At 37.2% G+C, this 15,323-nt stretch overlaps 2 protein-coding genes across 8 annotated transcripts in view; one reads left to right on the forward strand and one right to left on the reverse strand.

Annotated features, from left to right (window-relative positions):
- Positions 1-15,323, forward strand: part of LOC136029257 (uncharacterized) — a 113,786-nt gene that overhangs the window by 22,890 nt on the left and 75,573 nt on the right. The gene's annotated exons all lie outside the window — the stretch shown is intronic.
- Positions 619-15,323, reverse strand: part of LOC136029258 (WAP four-disulfide core domain protein 3-like) — a 33,667-nt gene continuing 18,962 nt past the window's right edge. For 4 of the 5 annotated variants that reach the window (XM_065707496.1, XM_065707499.1, XM_065707498.1 and 1 more), the window contains 2 exons: positions 8,351-8,464; positions 619-835 (listed from right to left, as the gene is read on the reverse strand). In XM_065707496.1, coding sequence (XP_065563568.1) covers positions 723-835; positions 8,351-8,464 — 227 coding nt within the window. In that variant the 3' untranslated portion in view covers positions 619-722. The remainder of the gene's footprint in view (positions 836-8,350; positions 8,465-15,323) is intronic. The other variant, XM_065707497.1, reaches the window with a different exon arrangement.

A 15,323-nucleotide genomic window follows, 5' to 3' on the forward strand; every position in this document is an offset into this window, starting at 1 on the left:
AGATCTACACAGTTGCAGGTAAAGATATAGAAGAAAATTAATATGCACACAATAAAAACTCAGGATTACTTTTTTGAGGAAAACTTTGATTTTTAGAAATTAAATTATATAGCTTGAATGTGTAGGCTACTTCAAATATATTCTTATTTATTTTTTAAAACTTTATTTGTTTTTAGAGATGTACAGAGCTGCAGGCCATTAAATAATAAGAAGTTAATTCAAAGAAAAATTTAAAATTCAAAATTACTTATGTGTAGAAAACTCCGACTTTTAAAAAAGAAATTTTTTGATTTGAAAAATGCATTTTCATCCATATTCAGAATTTGCCGCATAAGCAAAAAAATAAAACACATATTACTTATGTGTGGAAAACTTCGATTTTTTTTCAGAGAAATTAGATAGTTTGAACATTTATTTCGACTACTTTTACTTTTTTGTTTTTCAATATTTTTTTTCTTTTTAAAGACATGCACAACTGCAGGTCATGAAGTAAAAGAAGTCTAACTCTTTCTTTTAAAAACCTATTCAAAACTCTGGTCAACTCCTTTTTTGTCCAGAAAATAATGACAATGTTGTGAAAAAAGTCAATTTTTTTTTTGCAAAGTTTAATACCCTCTGTCAACTTCTATTGAATTTATTCCAATAAAGCTATAAGAAAAGTTCAAAATCTATATGTCCAATGAATCAAAAGGCTTTGTAATGTCAGCAAACAAGGTATAGTCTTAAGGCAGACACTGGGCGATCGGGTAGCACGGGGGTGCAAAGCACATGACTCTTTGTAGTTTGCACATAGTTCCAACGGGGCAAAGTGTCCTTGCACATGTATTTTCTTCACCTATAAAGACAAATGTATTCGTTTCATGACTTTTTTTCTACTTTGACTCTAACATAAAAGTATTTTTAGAGGTTTATACTATTTAAGGTAATAGTTCAAAGTTTCATCGGATATCTGAAGAGGGCTGCCATAAACAGCACAGGAGAGGGATAGATTATCCTTCGACTGCTTTTCAACACCCCCCTCAATATACCCTGAAAGTTTCAACTTGATACTCTCAGGTGCTCTTAAGATATTGCCGGTATTCTTTTTAGAAAAATTTAATGCAGATAGCATAATTGGATTTAGTTTGACATACCCATAAACATTCCCTGAAATCTCACGCATTAATACGGAAACACCCAGAATTAAAGATTCTTCTTCTTCTTAATGATAAATCCTGTATGTAAACAGTGGGCATAACTTATAATTTTTATTCCTTGCCTTAGGGCTATGGGGGTACAGAATCCTTGGTGACATAGCTATTAGACCTTTTGACTATTTTGAACGAAATGACTTTTTCAAAATTTTGATCAGTGTTAATGGGGAGATGCATTTAAAAGGAGCAAGGGGACTGGTTGCTCTCCAATAACTCTTGAACATCGCCTCAAGATACCCAGAAAATTTCAACTTAATACCCTCAGTCATTCCTTATATATTGCTGATACGTCCTTTTGACAACCAGTATCCACTTAGTAGGTTTTGATTGTGTTCAAAATCCCTCTCAACATTTCTTAGGTTTTATCTTTATACCCTGACCCTTTGAGGAGACACAGGATCAAACTGCCCTTTTTTCTCAATTAAAAGCCTTATATGTTATCAATGAACAACTTGCATAAGTTACAGCCCTTGCCCCGGGATTTGTGAGGGATTTTGTCTACTCCAGAGGTAGTTATTAGACCTTTGGACTATTTTGAACAAAATGGGTCTCTCAAAGTTTTGGTTGGATGTCCTAAGGGAAAAAGAGCTTGGGAGAGTGCCAATTGCCCTCTAATCACTTTTGACTCTTAAAGAAAGCCCTTTCAATTTCCAATCAAATGAGTTGCACTCCGAAATTTATACAACTGCCCCTTCTCTATGAAGTGGCTCTGGGGAGAAAAATAATAAGATTACATTAAAGCTTTATGGCTCTTTTTACTTGGTAACGCTACAGCGTTGCCTTTGACTGGTAATGTACGGTTTGTTATTAGAACATTTTTTTTTAATCTCATGGAAGAAGCCTGTGTATTCGTTTGAATCTTCTTTTAAAATTAGAGATTCCATCATTAATGTATTGATTTCCATGAGAGCTAGCCAATTTTCATATGTGATCTGAGATTTAAAATCGGAAAGTTCATCATCAAAAATATTTTGATAAGTGAATTCAATTACAGAAGAATTATGAACAAACCTGGAAAGAGATTTCATTAATAAAAAAAATAATAGCTTCCCCTCCCCCCAGAAGTCAACAGGACTACTGGGTTATAGAAAGTATGCCTATTTTTGCAAATGAAATCGAGGATACAAATTTGTTGTTGTTGTCGTCATTCTTATTATCTGTTTTAAGCTAACGGAATTCCAAAGCAAACTGGGTGCTGTAAACATAAAAAAAAATATAAATCTGCTTCTTCGTATTACAAACTAGATCTACATTGCATGGGCGACGTGAGGTGTTGCGGCAACGTTTATTCGGCTTCGCCGAGCAAAGTGTTGCGAGAGCAACTCTACGGTTTTCTTTCCTTGCGTCGATTAGATGCTGAAGTTGTTAATCTGTAAGGATCTTGAAATAAACAAGTCCCCTACATGTCTTACCAGTGTAACCAAATTGATCTTACCATCAAATACACCGGAAACAAATCATTGGTACATATAGTCTATGATTTGTTTTCTACTAAGCCAAAGTGAGGGTATAATAGAATAAAAATGTTTGTAGGAAATCCCAGAACCACATTGTTTTCTATATCAAAGAAAAGCCCTTAAATATTGTTTTCCCAATTAAAATCCTTATATGTTATCAATGGGCAACTTCTATAACTTACAGCCCTTGCCTCGGGGCTTTGAGGGGTTGTTATGTCCCTGGAGGGAATTATTAGAAAACAATCTTATCTCGAAGAAGAGTCCTTAGATACAGACAATGATCAGGACAAATTCCTTTCCTACATACAATTTCCTTTGGCTTTTGTCATTTTTTATATTTGTTTCAAGCTAAGGGAATTCAATTTTGAGTCATTAGCATTACCTACTAGAAAATTACTGTTGTCTGGGAAGTTGCATAGGTCAAAGCTGGCATTACTATTCAGTAGCTTGTAGAATCGCTTCCTTTGTCCAACATTTCGACATTGCACAAAGTAAGTATGTTTTATCGCAGAGTAATGCATTTTAAAAGAGAAAATGCATTTTATCAAAATGCACTTTGATAAAAGCATCAAAACAGAGTCAAATTAAAAATACGCTGTAAAACTTTGGATCTTTCACATGTCCAAACAATTTCATTATAGCTTGAAAGGTTGAGGATCAGGTTTCTGTGCTTGGACCTCTGTCTTAGCAATATTTTGAATTATTAAATTACTTTAAATTATAAATTATTTATTAATAAATTATTAAATTAATAAATTAATAAAAAAATTTAAATAGATTATTTATTAAAAAATTATTTATTAATTTAAATTATTTTAAATTATATCAATTTTGTGAACCTGAGAGTGGACCTCTATTGCAGTCACTTTGTCGAAAGCACCCAAGATCAGACCCCTGAGCCAACTCCTCCTCAGTGCAGCCCAAAGGGTGGAAATAGGAATTTCTTCATCCTCATAGCTGGTTTGGTCAACTTCATAAAGATTATTTTTGGAAAAAACATGGCAAAATATGGAAGACCAGTGAAATTTGGGCTAGGCAATCTTGTTTTTTTACACATGGGAAGTATTAGCTATTTACTTGCCTGAAATCTCATTTTTGACTTGAGGCATCCCGGATTCAATGCACTTCAACCTCACCTTACTTGGAAATTATGTAAAACCAATCAAAAATCATGTAGGATGACAGGCGTATAAGAGAAAAAAAGCGAATTTTGTACTCCATTATTAGGAGCAGAGAAAAAAGTTTTCCTCTTTCTTCTAGCACTTAACTCTAAGTCTGCTCTCTCCCTCCAAAAAAACGTCTCGGAAGATTACGACTCGACCGCATCAGTCATGAGACAATACAGTGTATATTTACCAAAATATGTAGAGAATCCGTCACCTTTTCACAAATCCTACTGAGGGTATGTAATCTCTAGAATGAGATATACTCGCTTACCTCTAGGCTTCAGGCATATAAAAGAAAAAACGTATACTATTTTTGAGCAACTGAAAGCGGCTGACTTTGATTATAAAACTACTCTTAAGAAGTACTCGTTTCGCTCCCCAGTTGTTTAACAATACATGCTTGTTTTCAGGGTTATGATTGGCTGGGTTTAACGAAAATTCACCAACTATATACAATAAATTTATTAACTTACTTAAAGCGAACCTTGAGAAAATAATTCTTGGAAGTCCCATAGTACAAAGTTTGCTTCACAGTACGTTTAGCACCCACATTGGCACTTTGACCTGCCTTTAGAAGAAAAAAATAAGAGACAAGAAAAGCAAGAATGAGGTTTTATAAAGCTAAAGAAAATACTGGATGCAACAAAATGGATGCTTCGAGAAGACTGCATCTTCCCTTCTTCAACAATGAGAACATAGTTCAAAAAGACAAGTGACTCGCTTGTCTAGCTTCTAAATGAGAACATTGTTTATCATTAGGTTTTGGGTGATTGGCTGACCTTTTTTGATTTGGGGTCGTTGTCTTCAATTCATTTATTTTTATTTTAGCCCTAGCCCAATTTTATTTTCTTGCTTGTTGTTATCATTTTAATTCTTCCAATTTGGGTTTTTGTTTCATTTTGATCTCCACGCTGGTGTTTTTTTTTTTGCCTTTTTATTGTTTTTGCTCAGAAAAAGTGAACATCTACTATTTTCGTTGGCTTTGCCATTCTTACTTTTCCTCTCTCTTGTTTTTTAGTTTATCTAGTCATTCAGTGAAAACTGGTGCCTTTAAAGAAATTCCAGTGATGAAAATTTTCTTTGCATAAAATTGTTATATTATATAGTTTGTTTTCATCGTTTGCACAAGTGCCCTGTTTTTGATAATCCTATAGGAAAAAGATCTTGGCTTGTCAGGTCAAGCAAACAAGGCAAATAAGAAATATTCACATAGGTTCGCACAATTTCATCCCTCAGGGGATGTATATCAGAATGGGCTGTTTTTCAGAGGAGGGAAGGAGATCTCCTCGTAGAAGGAGAATTTGCCTACCCATATGCAAATATGAATATAAAAATATTTGGGAATAATCCGTTCCTTGGATATTTCTTTCAAGAAGTCTGTAGAGGTGAGAGATGCACCTTTATCTTCCCATAGGCAAAAATGGGAAAAAATAAACACCAAAAAGGTAAAAAGATGCTAATTTTCTTGTAGAAATTCGAGAAAAGACCAAGATTAGAATATTGGAAGCTTCAGTGATGACAGTTGTCAAGTATGGCTTTGAAGCATGGACGCTCCAGAAAGCAGATGAAGATTTGCTAGATGCTTTCCGGAGAAATTGTCTACGGATTTTTTTTTCAGTTCAGTTCATTCGGGTTTATTAAAAAAAATTATAACAGTCATAACATACTTAATCTCTCATCTCTATGCAAAAACTGCATGCTGAGTCCCATATCACCTCAAAAATAAATACACACTATGGCTCTCCCTCCACTTCTCGATACAACCATGGCCCCCACCAAAAAAAATATCCTTACAAGTCCCCACCTCTTCATCCAGGAGCAAACCACTCCAACCCCCACAAAAAAACTCAATAATAGCTAAAATCACTTTTCTAATTAGATTCATTATTCAAATTAAACTAATTCAAAACAAGATAATTTTTTATTCTCTTTTTGAAAGAACCAAGGGAGCTCCTACCTCTCAGTTCAAGCGGTAGGGTATTGTAAGCCTTAGCACAGACGATGTCAGGCGAAAAATCCGACCTCACTGTTGGCGTATTTCGAATATGGATCTGTGCAGATAGTCTTGTAATTGGAAGACGCTGTTCGGATACCAAACGGAATAGATTCCTAAAAGGTGGTGGAAGCAAGCCGGAGAGGAATCTGAAAGCAAAAACCAAGCAGGAAAGCTCAAACAGCGATTTCAGCGAGAGATAATCTTCTGTGTGTTTGATGATCTTCAAGGCATTCTTGTGGATGGAATCCAGTTTTTTCAGATGGGATTTGAATGTTGATTGCCATACCATTGCGCAATACTGTAAGTGGGGTCTAATGAGTGCATTGTAGAGAAGGGTAAGGGTTTTACGTGGGAATGTTTGCTTCAGTTTTTTCATGATACCCAGATTCCTTGAAAGCTTTAATTCTACAGCATGGATGTGAGGAAGGAAAGAAAGGTTTTCATCTACTATTACTCCTAAATATTTTGCACATCCATTTACTGGTAGTTGAACCTTTCCACGAGACGTCACAATTCCTGTTATTTCTGGGTGAAGGGTTCCTACCCTAGAAAATAGTAGGATGCAAGATTTTTCTACATTGATGACAAGTTTGTTGGCATCCATCCACAGATAGGTCTCTTCTATGATGTTTTCAAGCTTCCGCTGGAGTGAAGGCATATCAAGTCCGCAGCAGGTAATTGTAGTGTCGTCAGCGAATGCTATAAGTCCATCTTGCTCGTTAGTAATGTCCTCAGATGTTTGATCAAAGCATAGGTTACAGCATTTTTGGTCGTCATGATTCGGATTAAGGATACGAGTTAGGTCATTTACATGGACTAAAAACAAAAGAGGACCGAGGATTGATCCTTGGGGCACACCAAATTTCACAGTAGTGTCGTTTCTTGGGTCGTCACCAATGTAGATGCACCTATTTTGAAGGTAAGATTCAAACCATTGAAGGGCTATCCCTCTCACTCCAATATGTTGCAACTTTCCCAGTAAGATTGTATGATCCATGCTGTCAAATGCTTTCTTGATGTCAATCAATATAGCAGCTGGCAGAAGACCTGAGTCAAGTGCTCTGTTGATGAATAAGCTTAGGGATGCCAGAGCATCTTCTGTTGAATGACCAGGTCTGAAGCCGAACTGACGACTATTAAAAAATCCTTTTTTTTTTCGAGAAACTGGTAAAGTAGTCTTTGTAAGGGTTTTTCAAAAACTTTTGAAAAAACAGATAATATGGATATGGGTCGGAAATTTGATGGATCGTCATGAGGGCCACCTTTATGCAGAGGGATTATTCTTGCTTTTTTTAGTATTGAAGGAAAAACACCACTTCTTAGAGACAGGTTTATCAAATAAGTTAATGGCTCTAGGATAGAAGGGAGGACTGCTTTCAGGGCTTTCGTGTGTATCCGGTCAAATCCAGATGCTGATGTGCCGGCTGTCTCGGTACTCGGCTGACTGAACGTATTTCAAACAGTAGGATGTATGAAACATGTGGTTCAATCCCGTTTTCTAAGGCTATAATGAGAGAAAGGTTGAGATGGCTAGGGCATGTTCTGCAGATGAAGGATGATGGAATGCCAAAGATTGCCCTTTTCGACGAACAGTCTAGGGCTAAACGGAAAACAGGTTGTCCGCGGCTGGGGTGGGAGAATGTCATATAGAAAGATTTGAAGGAAATGGGAACTTCCTGGGAGGGTGTAAAGAGGGAGGCTTTAAATAGGTTGGGATGGAGGTGAGGCGTGCGTAGCTGTGTTGGCCTTGGACAGCTGGGTGCTGCGGATGAAACGAAGTTGAACGAGAAGTTTGACTAGTGCTTAACGGGAAATATTTTAACTAAAGCAAAAAATATTTAACTAAAAATACTTAACAGACTATTCTTAAAATAGCTTACTCTTTTAATCCAGGAATAAAGTAGCTTATGCTTTTAAGCCAAGGAATAAAACAGTTTATGCTTTTTATATCTATTTATACCGAAAAAGTTGCCAGTTTGACAGAGTATTTGAACAGACAGGTTCTAATGCATCTGAAATGTTTCATTGACAAACTCCATACAAATATTGTCTATTTGCTGTTCTGACTAAGACTGAGAATTTGAGTGAATAGTTTAATGCTAACTCTGGTGTTTGCCAAGGATGTATTGTGTTCCCAGTACAGTATGCTATTACCATATACCGTATTCTTCTGATGTGGAACTTTGTAGGTGGAATCCAGCTAAATCGAGCCATACTTTTCGTGACAAACTCGACAGAGTTGAAATCGTTTCAAACATTATTTTGAAATGTGGTAGTTCCTCCTTAAGAATTGCTTCGTTTTAGTATTAATTCTGAGATGTTCATCATAACCATCAATGCTGACTATTAGGGTGGTACCTGTAGTGAGGGGGGTTATCGCTTTTGAAATCCCCCCCCTACGAAAAATTTATCGGACTCGCACAAAAAAATATTCTTGTAAATGATTTTTGTTGTTTTGCAAATTTTTTGTAGCAAAAAACAAAATGCTGGATAAGGCTCTGCTAGCCATACACATTTAAATGGGAATAGGAAAATTACCTCTAATGCATCTAAATCTTCCATCTACAAACCCAGCACAAACTTCTCCTACTTTACATTCGTTTGAGCACCACCTGTCTGGATAGGATTCAGAAGGGTACCTCAAATCATCATCTAGAAAAATAACAAAAATTATATTAAAGTTATAAGGAAGAAGAAATTTGCCCCTAAAAACCAAGGTATTATAAAGCTAAGATCTGACAGGAGTTGAAATTTGCTTCGGTAGTAGAATATTGTGTCCATCTGAAAAGTCCATTCGAATGCTATGCACATACTTCCCCTACTTTACACTATCTGAATAAAACTCAGAATATTATCTGTGGTAACCTCCTAGAAAAATCACTCAAGTTATTTTAAACTTATAAGAAGGGGAAATACCGTAACTGAAAAGTCACACATTATAATGCTTAGTTAACAGTAGCCGAAATTCGCTTTGGTAGCCTAATATCACATCCCCCCTGATAAAACTTCTCTTTTATACTATGCAGAACATATTCCTATTGTAAGTTCGTTTCAACGCAGGAAGTATGTCTGGTAGTCAAATAATGGAAATTGTATTAGAGTCATAGGGAGGAAATTTGTCATTGAAAAGAGTGCGTTCGAGTATCCCTTATCCGACTTATTCGCTTAATATTAGGTTCCCTGGGTGTAATCCCTTTAATAGAAAAATGTATACTTATCCAGCAACTTGTCAAATGAAACACTTTAAGCAACTAGGTGAATAACAACAATCACATGTACTCCATTCTGAACATAGCTTATTTACAAACTCCTGAACTTGTGCCACATTTCACAAATATTGTATCTTTTTTCCCTAGTTCCGCCTGTGTTTCCTGAGATATCCATGGCATGAAGGAGGAGCCGCCAATATTTCCTCCTGTTTGCCGCTGCATTGATGCCCTCCCAATATGCTAGAACGGAAGTGTGCAGGTTGTGTAGATCTTTTTGTATGTTTGGTGCATTGTGTTTCTGGGTCTTCCCTGGCTACTATTTCCTAGTGGTTACTAGTGTAAAGTGGCTTTTGGAAGTCTGTGATCGTCCATGCGTAGGATGTGTCCCAATTATCTGCACCATCTGACTCTGATGATGTCGGTTACTAGAGGTTGTTGCGTCGTTTCACGGATGGACTGGTTTTTTCATGCTCTATGACCAGTGGAAATTCAATTTTCTACGAAGACAGGAGTTTTTGAAACCAAGGACTAATCTGTTGTTCTTGTTCAGGTATCAAGTTTCTGCTGCCTAGAGTAGTATTTGCGTAACTTTGCAATTGAAAAGGCGTAGCCATTTGCTTTTCTTATTCTGGTGAGCATTTCTTTCACTGTCGAGCCATTGTTCTCGATGATACTTACTAGGTATTTGAACTGGAATACTTGTTCAAAAACTTGGTCGCCGTATTTAATAGACAGAGGAGTCACTTGTCGCCATGCATTTGGTTTTATTGGGATTCACACGTAGGCCAAGATGATTTTCCTTTACCGTAACCTCGTCTAGTAATTCTTGAAGCTGGTTTTGCTTGACTTAAGCACTGCTATGTCGTCTGCAAAGTCAATATCATTGACATAGACTTTAGGATTAATCTGATGCCTACTGTTTCTGTTTTCCGCAAGATGTAATCAATCATTATAACAAAAAGTAATGGAGATTGGACACACTTTGTTTTACTCCTGACAAAATTCGGAGGAAAAGAGTTTGGCCCTCTGGTGTTTTGTCGCAATATTCACTACCCTCATCCATGGCGGTAATAATCGTCATTATTTCTCAGGGATTCCATAATGGATGAGAATCTTCCATAGGCTTTCACGATCTACGCAGTCGAAGGCATTCTCGAAGTTCACAGAGATCCTATAGATCTTCGAACGCCACTCTCTGTTTTCTTCAGTTAGAACTCTAAGCGTGAATACAAGGTCCGCACATAAGCGATTTGGCCGGTAGCCATACTGTTCGTCTTGGAGGTGTTGATCAAGTTGTATTTGGATCCTCTGTAGGATAATACGTCAGAGCATCTTCCCAGGCATTGCTAGTAAACTTTTACCCCGTCAGTTGCCCGGCTCGGTAGCGTCTCCTTTTTTGAATATCCTGATGAGTGTGCTGTGTTTCTAGTCTAATGTTTCTTTGGCCGTTGTCCAAATCCGAGTGAAGAGTAAAAACCAAGGGGACATATATGAGGATATTGATGCCTTTATCATCTCTGTGAATATGGGGTCCAGTCCTGGTAAGTTTCCTTTTTTCAGTTTCTTTGCTGCTTCTCGTACCTCACTGGCAGAAGGCGGATTCGTGCTAATATTTAGGAGGAAGATAGGAATCTCTGGAATGTCAGGGTGCTCTTATTTTGGGAGGGGGGGTCCCTGGATTTTAGAAATGGTTTTCTCATACTTCGTTGACTGTACCCTGTTCTGTCACCAGCACTCGTGATGGATCTTTGACAAGCCGTCTCTATTTTTCGGTCGTTTCCCTACAGCACTATTGGTGATTCTTCATACAGTTCTTGAGTCTTCTCTCTTTGTTGCTTATCCCGTCTGCAATGCTTACAAAGTTTCGCTTATCAGATCGGGCACTTGTCTTGACAGCTTTGTCAAGAGCTCCATGCTGTTTGCTTTGGAAAACAAGAAGACCAGGGGCTTGTTGTTGTAGGATAGACACCCTCGTCTTCTTTCTTTCTTCCTTTATTTGCCACGCTTGTTCAAACAGCCACTGGTCTTTAAGGCTCCTGAGGGCGCTCGGGGTTGATAAACTGTTTTGTGGTAGCATTCTTTCGTGGCTTCCATACCGTTTCGTATTCATCTTCCTCTGGTATGGATACGGCTTCAAATTTGTTTCATAGTTCCATTATCAAAGCTCGTTTTATTGTCTTGTCTTAGAGTTTCTCAGAGTCAAAAACAGGGCTTGCGGCTGTCCTTTTGTTGCATATCTTCTTTAATTTTATACAGAGTATGGTTATCATAAGGTTATGATCTGATCCTTCAGCTCCTCTATTGACCCGAACATCTTGTAGACTCGATCGGAGTTTCCTGCTTATGGGGCAGTGATCAATCTGAGTTTTTGTCGTTTCATCTGGCGACGCCCGCGAGTACTTGTGCACGTCTCTATAAGGAAACAGAGATTGGCCAACTACAAGGTCATTCATTAGGGCAAAATAAATCAGAAGCTTCCTATTTTCGGTTCTTTGGCCCAGTCCATGTTGGCCAAGAACTTGTGGGCTGAAGGATTGGTCGTTTCCTACTTTAGTGCTAAAGTCTCCAAGGAAGCACGCAACGTCATGCCTTGGTATATCTTTGACTATGGCTTGAAGCGAACTATAAAATTTGTCTTTTTCTTCGTCAGTGGCCTCCCTTGTAGCGGCGTAGCAGACAACGACTGACAATTTACCATGCATTCCCAAAAACCTTGCAGTTAATATTTTCGGGGGTGTAGGAGTCCACTTTTGGGTCGACTTGTGGGTGTGCTTTTACATCATCACGGCAACTCTTGCTTCTCACTTATTTGCTGGACCATTGTATATGATGGTATGGTGAGTATCAAGCTTTTTTTAATCCTGGACCAGTCGCCACCGCACTTTTGACATTGCTAATAAATCTTCTTCTGCATATAATTTCCCATATTTTGTCCATTTTTGAAAAGATGGAATTTTTTGTTTATGTATTTCGTCACTTATCCTCAATAATCCTACATTTCCAGGGTTGGCAGGTGTATCTTATCCGAAAATTAACCCCGTCCGTTTCAAGTAGTAATCCTACAAAGCGCTGATCTCATTTACGTCTCGCGAATCGCAGAAGATAAGTAATCAGGATAAGATACCTGTATTAATAGGATTCAAAAGGATATCATTGATTAAAACAACAGAAATTATATTAAGCTTGTAAGAAAGGGAAATTCGTCACTGGAAAGTCAGAAGTTATAAAGCTAAGTTATAACAGGAGTTACTCGGATTGGTAGCCAAATATCACCCCCACCCGGTGAAAAGTTTCTTTTCATGCTATTCCCAACGTCTTCTACTTGATATTCCGATTTTTTAAAAGTTACTTGGAAAAAAAAAATTCGTCACAGAAAAACTAGAAATTATAATTTATAAAATAAAATTATAAAATAAAAACATTAAAATTATGAGATTAAACTAAAATCGCTGTGAAACACTGATAATGAGCCGAACCTGGAATTACTGTTGTGATATGGCAAGAATTTTGGTAGATTGTGTTGATGGGCGCTATCCCTAGAGGGTTTCGGATGGTTGGGCCTTTAGGAGGGGGTGGAGTTTCTCGTGAGTTTTCAGTCTATGGGTAATGGGGTTCCAAATTTCGCTTATGGGGGACTCACCATTGTCTTTATTGATGGCTGGTTTGTTTTTTGCAGTTTCCAGAGCTTCTCTGATTTTCTGCCTTAAGAAGTGTGGAACAATAGCATTAAGTTTGGCCAGGCCAAACTTAACAGAGTGAGGAGGGTTTTCAAAATATGATGGGCCAGTGCAGAAAAATTATCTTCCTCCTTAAGCTTTATCTTTTTATGGAAGGTATCAATGGAATCAGCATGTTTTTTTTTAATCGGTGGTGTAGAGATTTCATGGTGTGACCTATATAGGTTTCATCGCAACTGCAGGGAATCTCGTATACCGCTGGTGGATCTAGATTAATCTTATCCTCACCTTTGTTCAAGAAGGAGAAGATAGTCATTCCAGAAAGAAAAAATAACCTCAAAGCCAAGCTAAACGAGTTTGGAGCTCAAAATATCAGTAATGCCTTTGATATAAGGTAACAACAAAAAGGGTTTATTTTCTTCACTCTTGGGGGCAGTATTCTTGGTTTTTGTGCTCATCATTTTCCTGGAAATAACCTTATCAATGATTTGTTGGGGGTATCCACTACCTATCAGAACATCTTTTATGCGTTCAAGTTCAGCCTTTAGCTGAAAATCAGAGGAACACACAACAAACACTATATCAACCGAAGAATAGACTTCATAATTTTTCATAGAATTTTTCGGATAGTCATATTTCAGGTATCTATCACTGTAAGTACGCTTTCTTTATACACTCAAGTCAAACCTAGTATCCCGTTTATTATAAGAACATCTAAGAAGGGTAAACTGTGGTTAGTTTCAAGTTCAATGGTGCACTTTATATCACCTCAACACCTCGCTGAGAACTGGTACTAAGGCTGATCCCATTGCAATGCCACAATTCTGTTTATAAGTTTGATGCCTGAAAGAATTGCTCAGAAATAAAGACCTGAGAATAGTGATGTGTGTTGTGTCTAAGCTAGTCAATTCTTCCAGGAATCATCATTTCCAAGGTTGATTGTAAAGCTGTTAGAAGTCGGGGCAAGGGTATTCTGGTAAACAAACATACAACATAAAACTGCGCATTATGGTATTATTAAACCTAGAATTATTGTTGTGACATGACCAGAATTTTGGTAGAGGATCCTACTGGTTGAAAGTGTTGGGAAACGATATTCTATCTTATTTTATCTTCTGTCCCATTCCAAACTATTTAACAATCATCTACATTTCTCATGTAGAGTTGGAGGTCCTTGAAGTCCTGCTTGAAGATATTATTTTCAATACGCTGTAGAAACCCTTCACTGAGAACTGGTGCCAAAGCTGATCCCATTGGTATGTGCCAATTCCGTTTGTAAGTTTGGTGCCTCAATGTGAAGTAAGCATTGCTCGGACATAAAGATTTGAGAATAGTGATGTCTGTAGTGTCTAAGTTCGTCAGTTCTTTCCAGAAATCATGATACTACATCAAAACTGTACATTATTGTGTTCTCCAAGATGTCGGTGCTTTTAGCCTTTCAACTACTTCTTCCGTATTTCTTATTGTGTGTTTGCTGCTGAGCGTTATAGATCTTATAATACCATCCAAATACCTTTCCAAATTTTGTGTAGCCGAACTTACTGTTGAAACAATAGGTCTAAGGGGTATATTTAGTCTGTGAATTTTGGGTGCACCATAAAATCTAGGAATTACTGGTTTGACAGGAATTAGTTTCTGATAAAGTTGATCATTAATCCTATTTGACGACTGAGATTAATTATGGATTATTCTGACTATTGAAAATAATATCTTCAATATCTTCAATCAGGACTTCAAAGATCTCCAACTCTACATGAGATACGTAGATTATTGTTTAATGATTTGGAACGGGACAGAAGACATTATAAGATCCTTTCTCAATATTTTTAACCAGCAGGATCCAGATATAAAGTTCACCATTGTACTTGAAATCAACCACAATTTACCCTTATTAGATGTTCTCATTATCAAACGGGATACTAGGTTTGGCTTGAGTGTATACAGAAGGCCAATTCTGTTATCTATTCGTTGGTCGATACAGCGTATGTAGTTTGTTCTTCTGATTTGGAGCTGAAGGCTGAACTTGATCATATAAAAGATGTTCTGATTGGTAATGGATGACCCCAACAAGTCATTCATAAGGTTATTTCCAGGAGAATGATGGGCACAAAAATCAAGAGCACTGCTCCTAAGAGTGAAGAAAATAAACTTTTTTTGTCATTACCTTATACTAATGGCTTTGCTGACATTTTAAGCTTCAAACTCGCTGAGCTTGGCTTTAAGGTGTTTTTTGCTTCTGGAATGACCGTCTCCTCCTTGAACAAATGCAAGGATAGTGGTACTTCAGATCCACCATGGATATATGAGATTCCCTGCATTTGTGGTGATACCTATATACGTCTTACCATGAGATCTCTATATCACCGATTAAAAGAACATAATGATTACATTGATGCCTGCTTTAAAAAGACAAAGCTTAAGGAGGAAGATAATTTTTATGCATTGGCCCATTATATCTTTGAAAATCTTTCTCAATTCAATAGGTTTGACCTGAACCAACTTATTGCTATTGTTCGACACCTGTTAAAGCAGAAAATCAGAGAAGCTTTAGAAATGGATAACAACAAACTAGCCATCAATAAAGACAATGGCGAGTTCCACATTATCGAAATTTGGGAACCCATT

This window comes from Artemia franciscana, chromosome 7, assembly GCF_032884065.1.
Source record: "Artemia franciscana chromosome 7, ASM3288406v1, whole genome shotgun sequence".
Lineage (NCBI taxonomy): Eukaryota > Metazoa > Arthropoda > Branchiopoda > Anostraca > Artemiidae > Artemia > Artemia franciscana.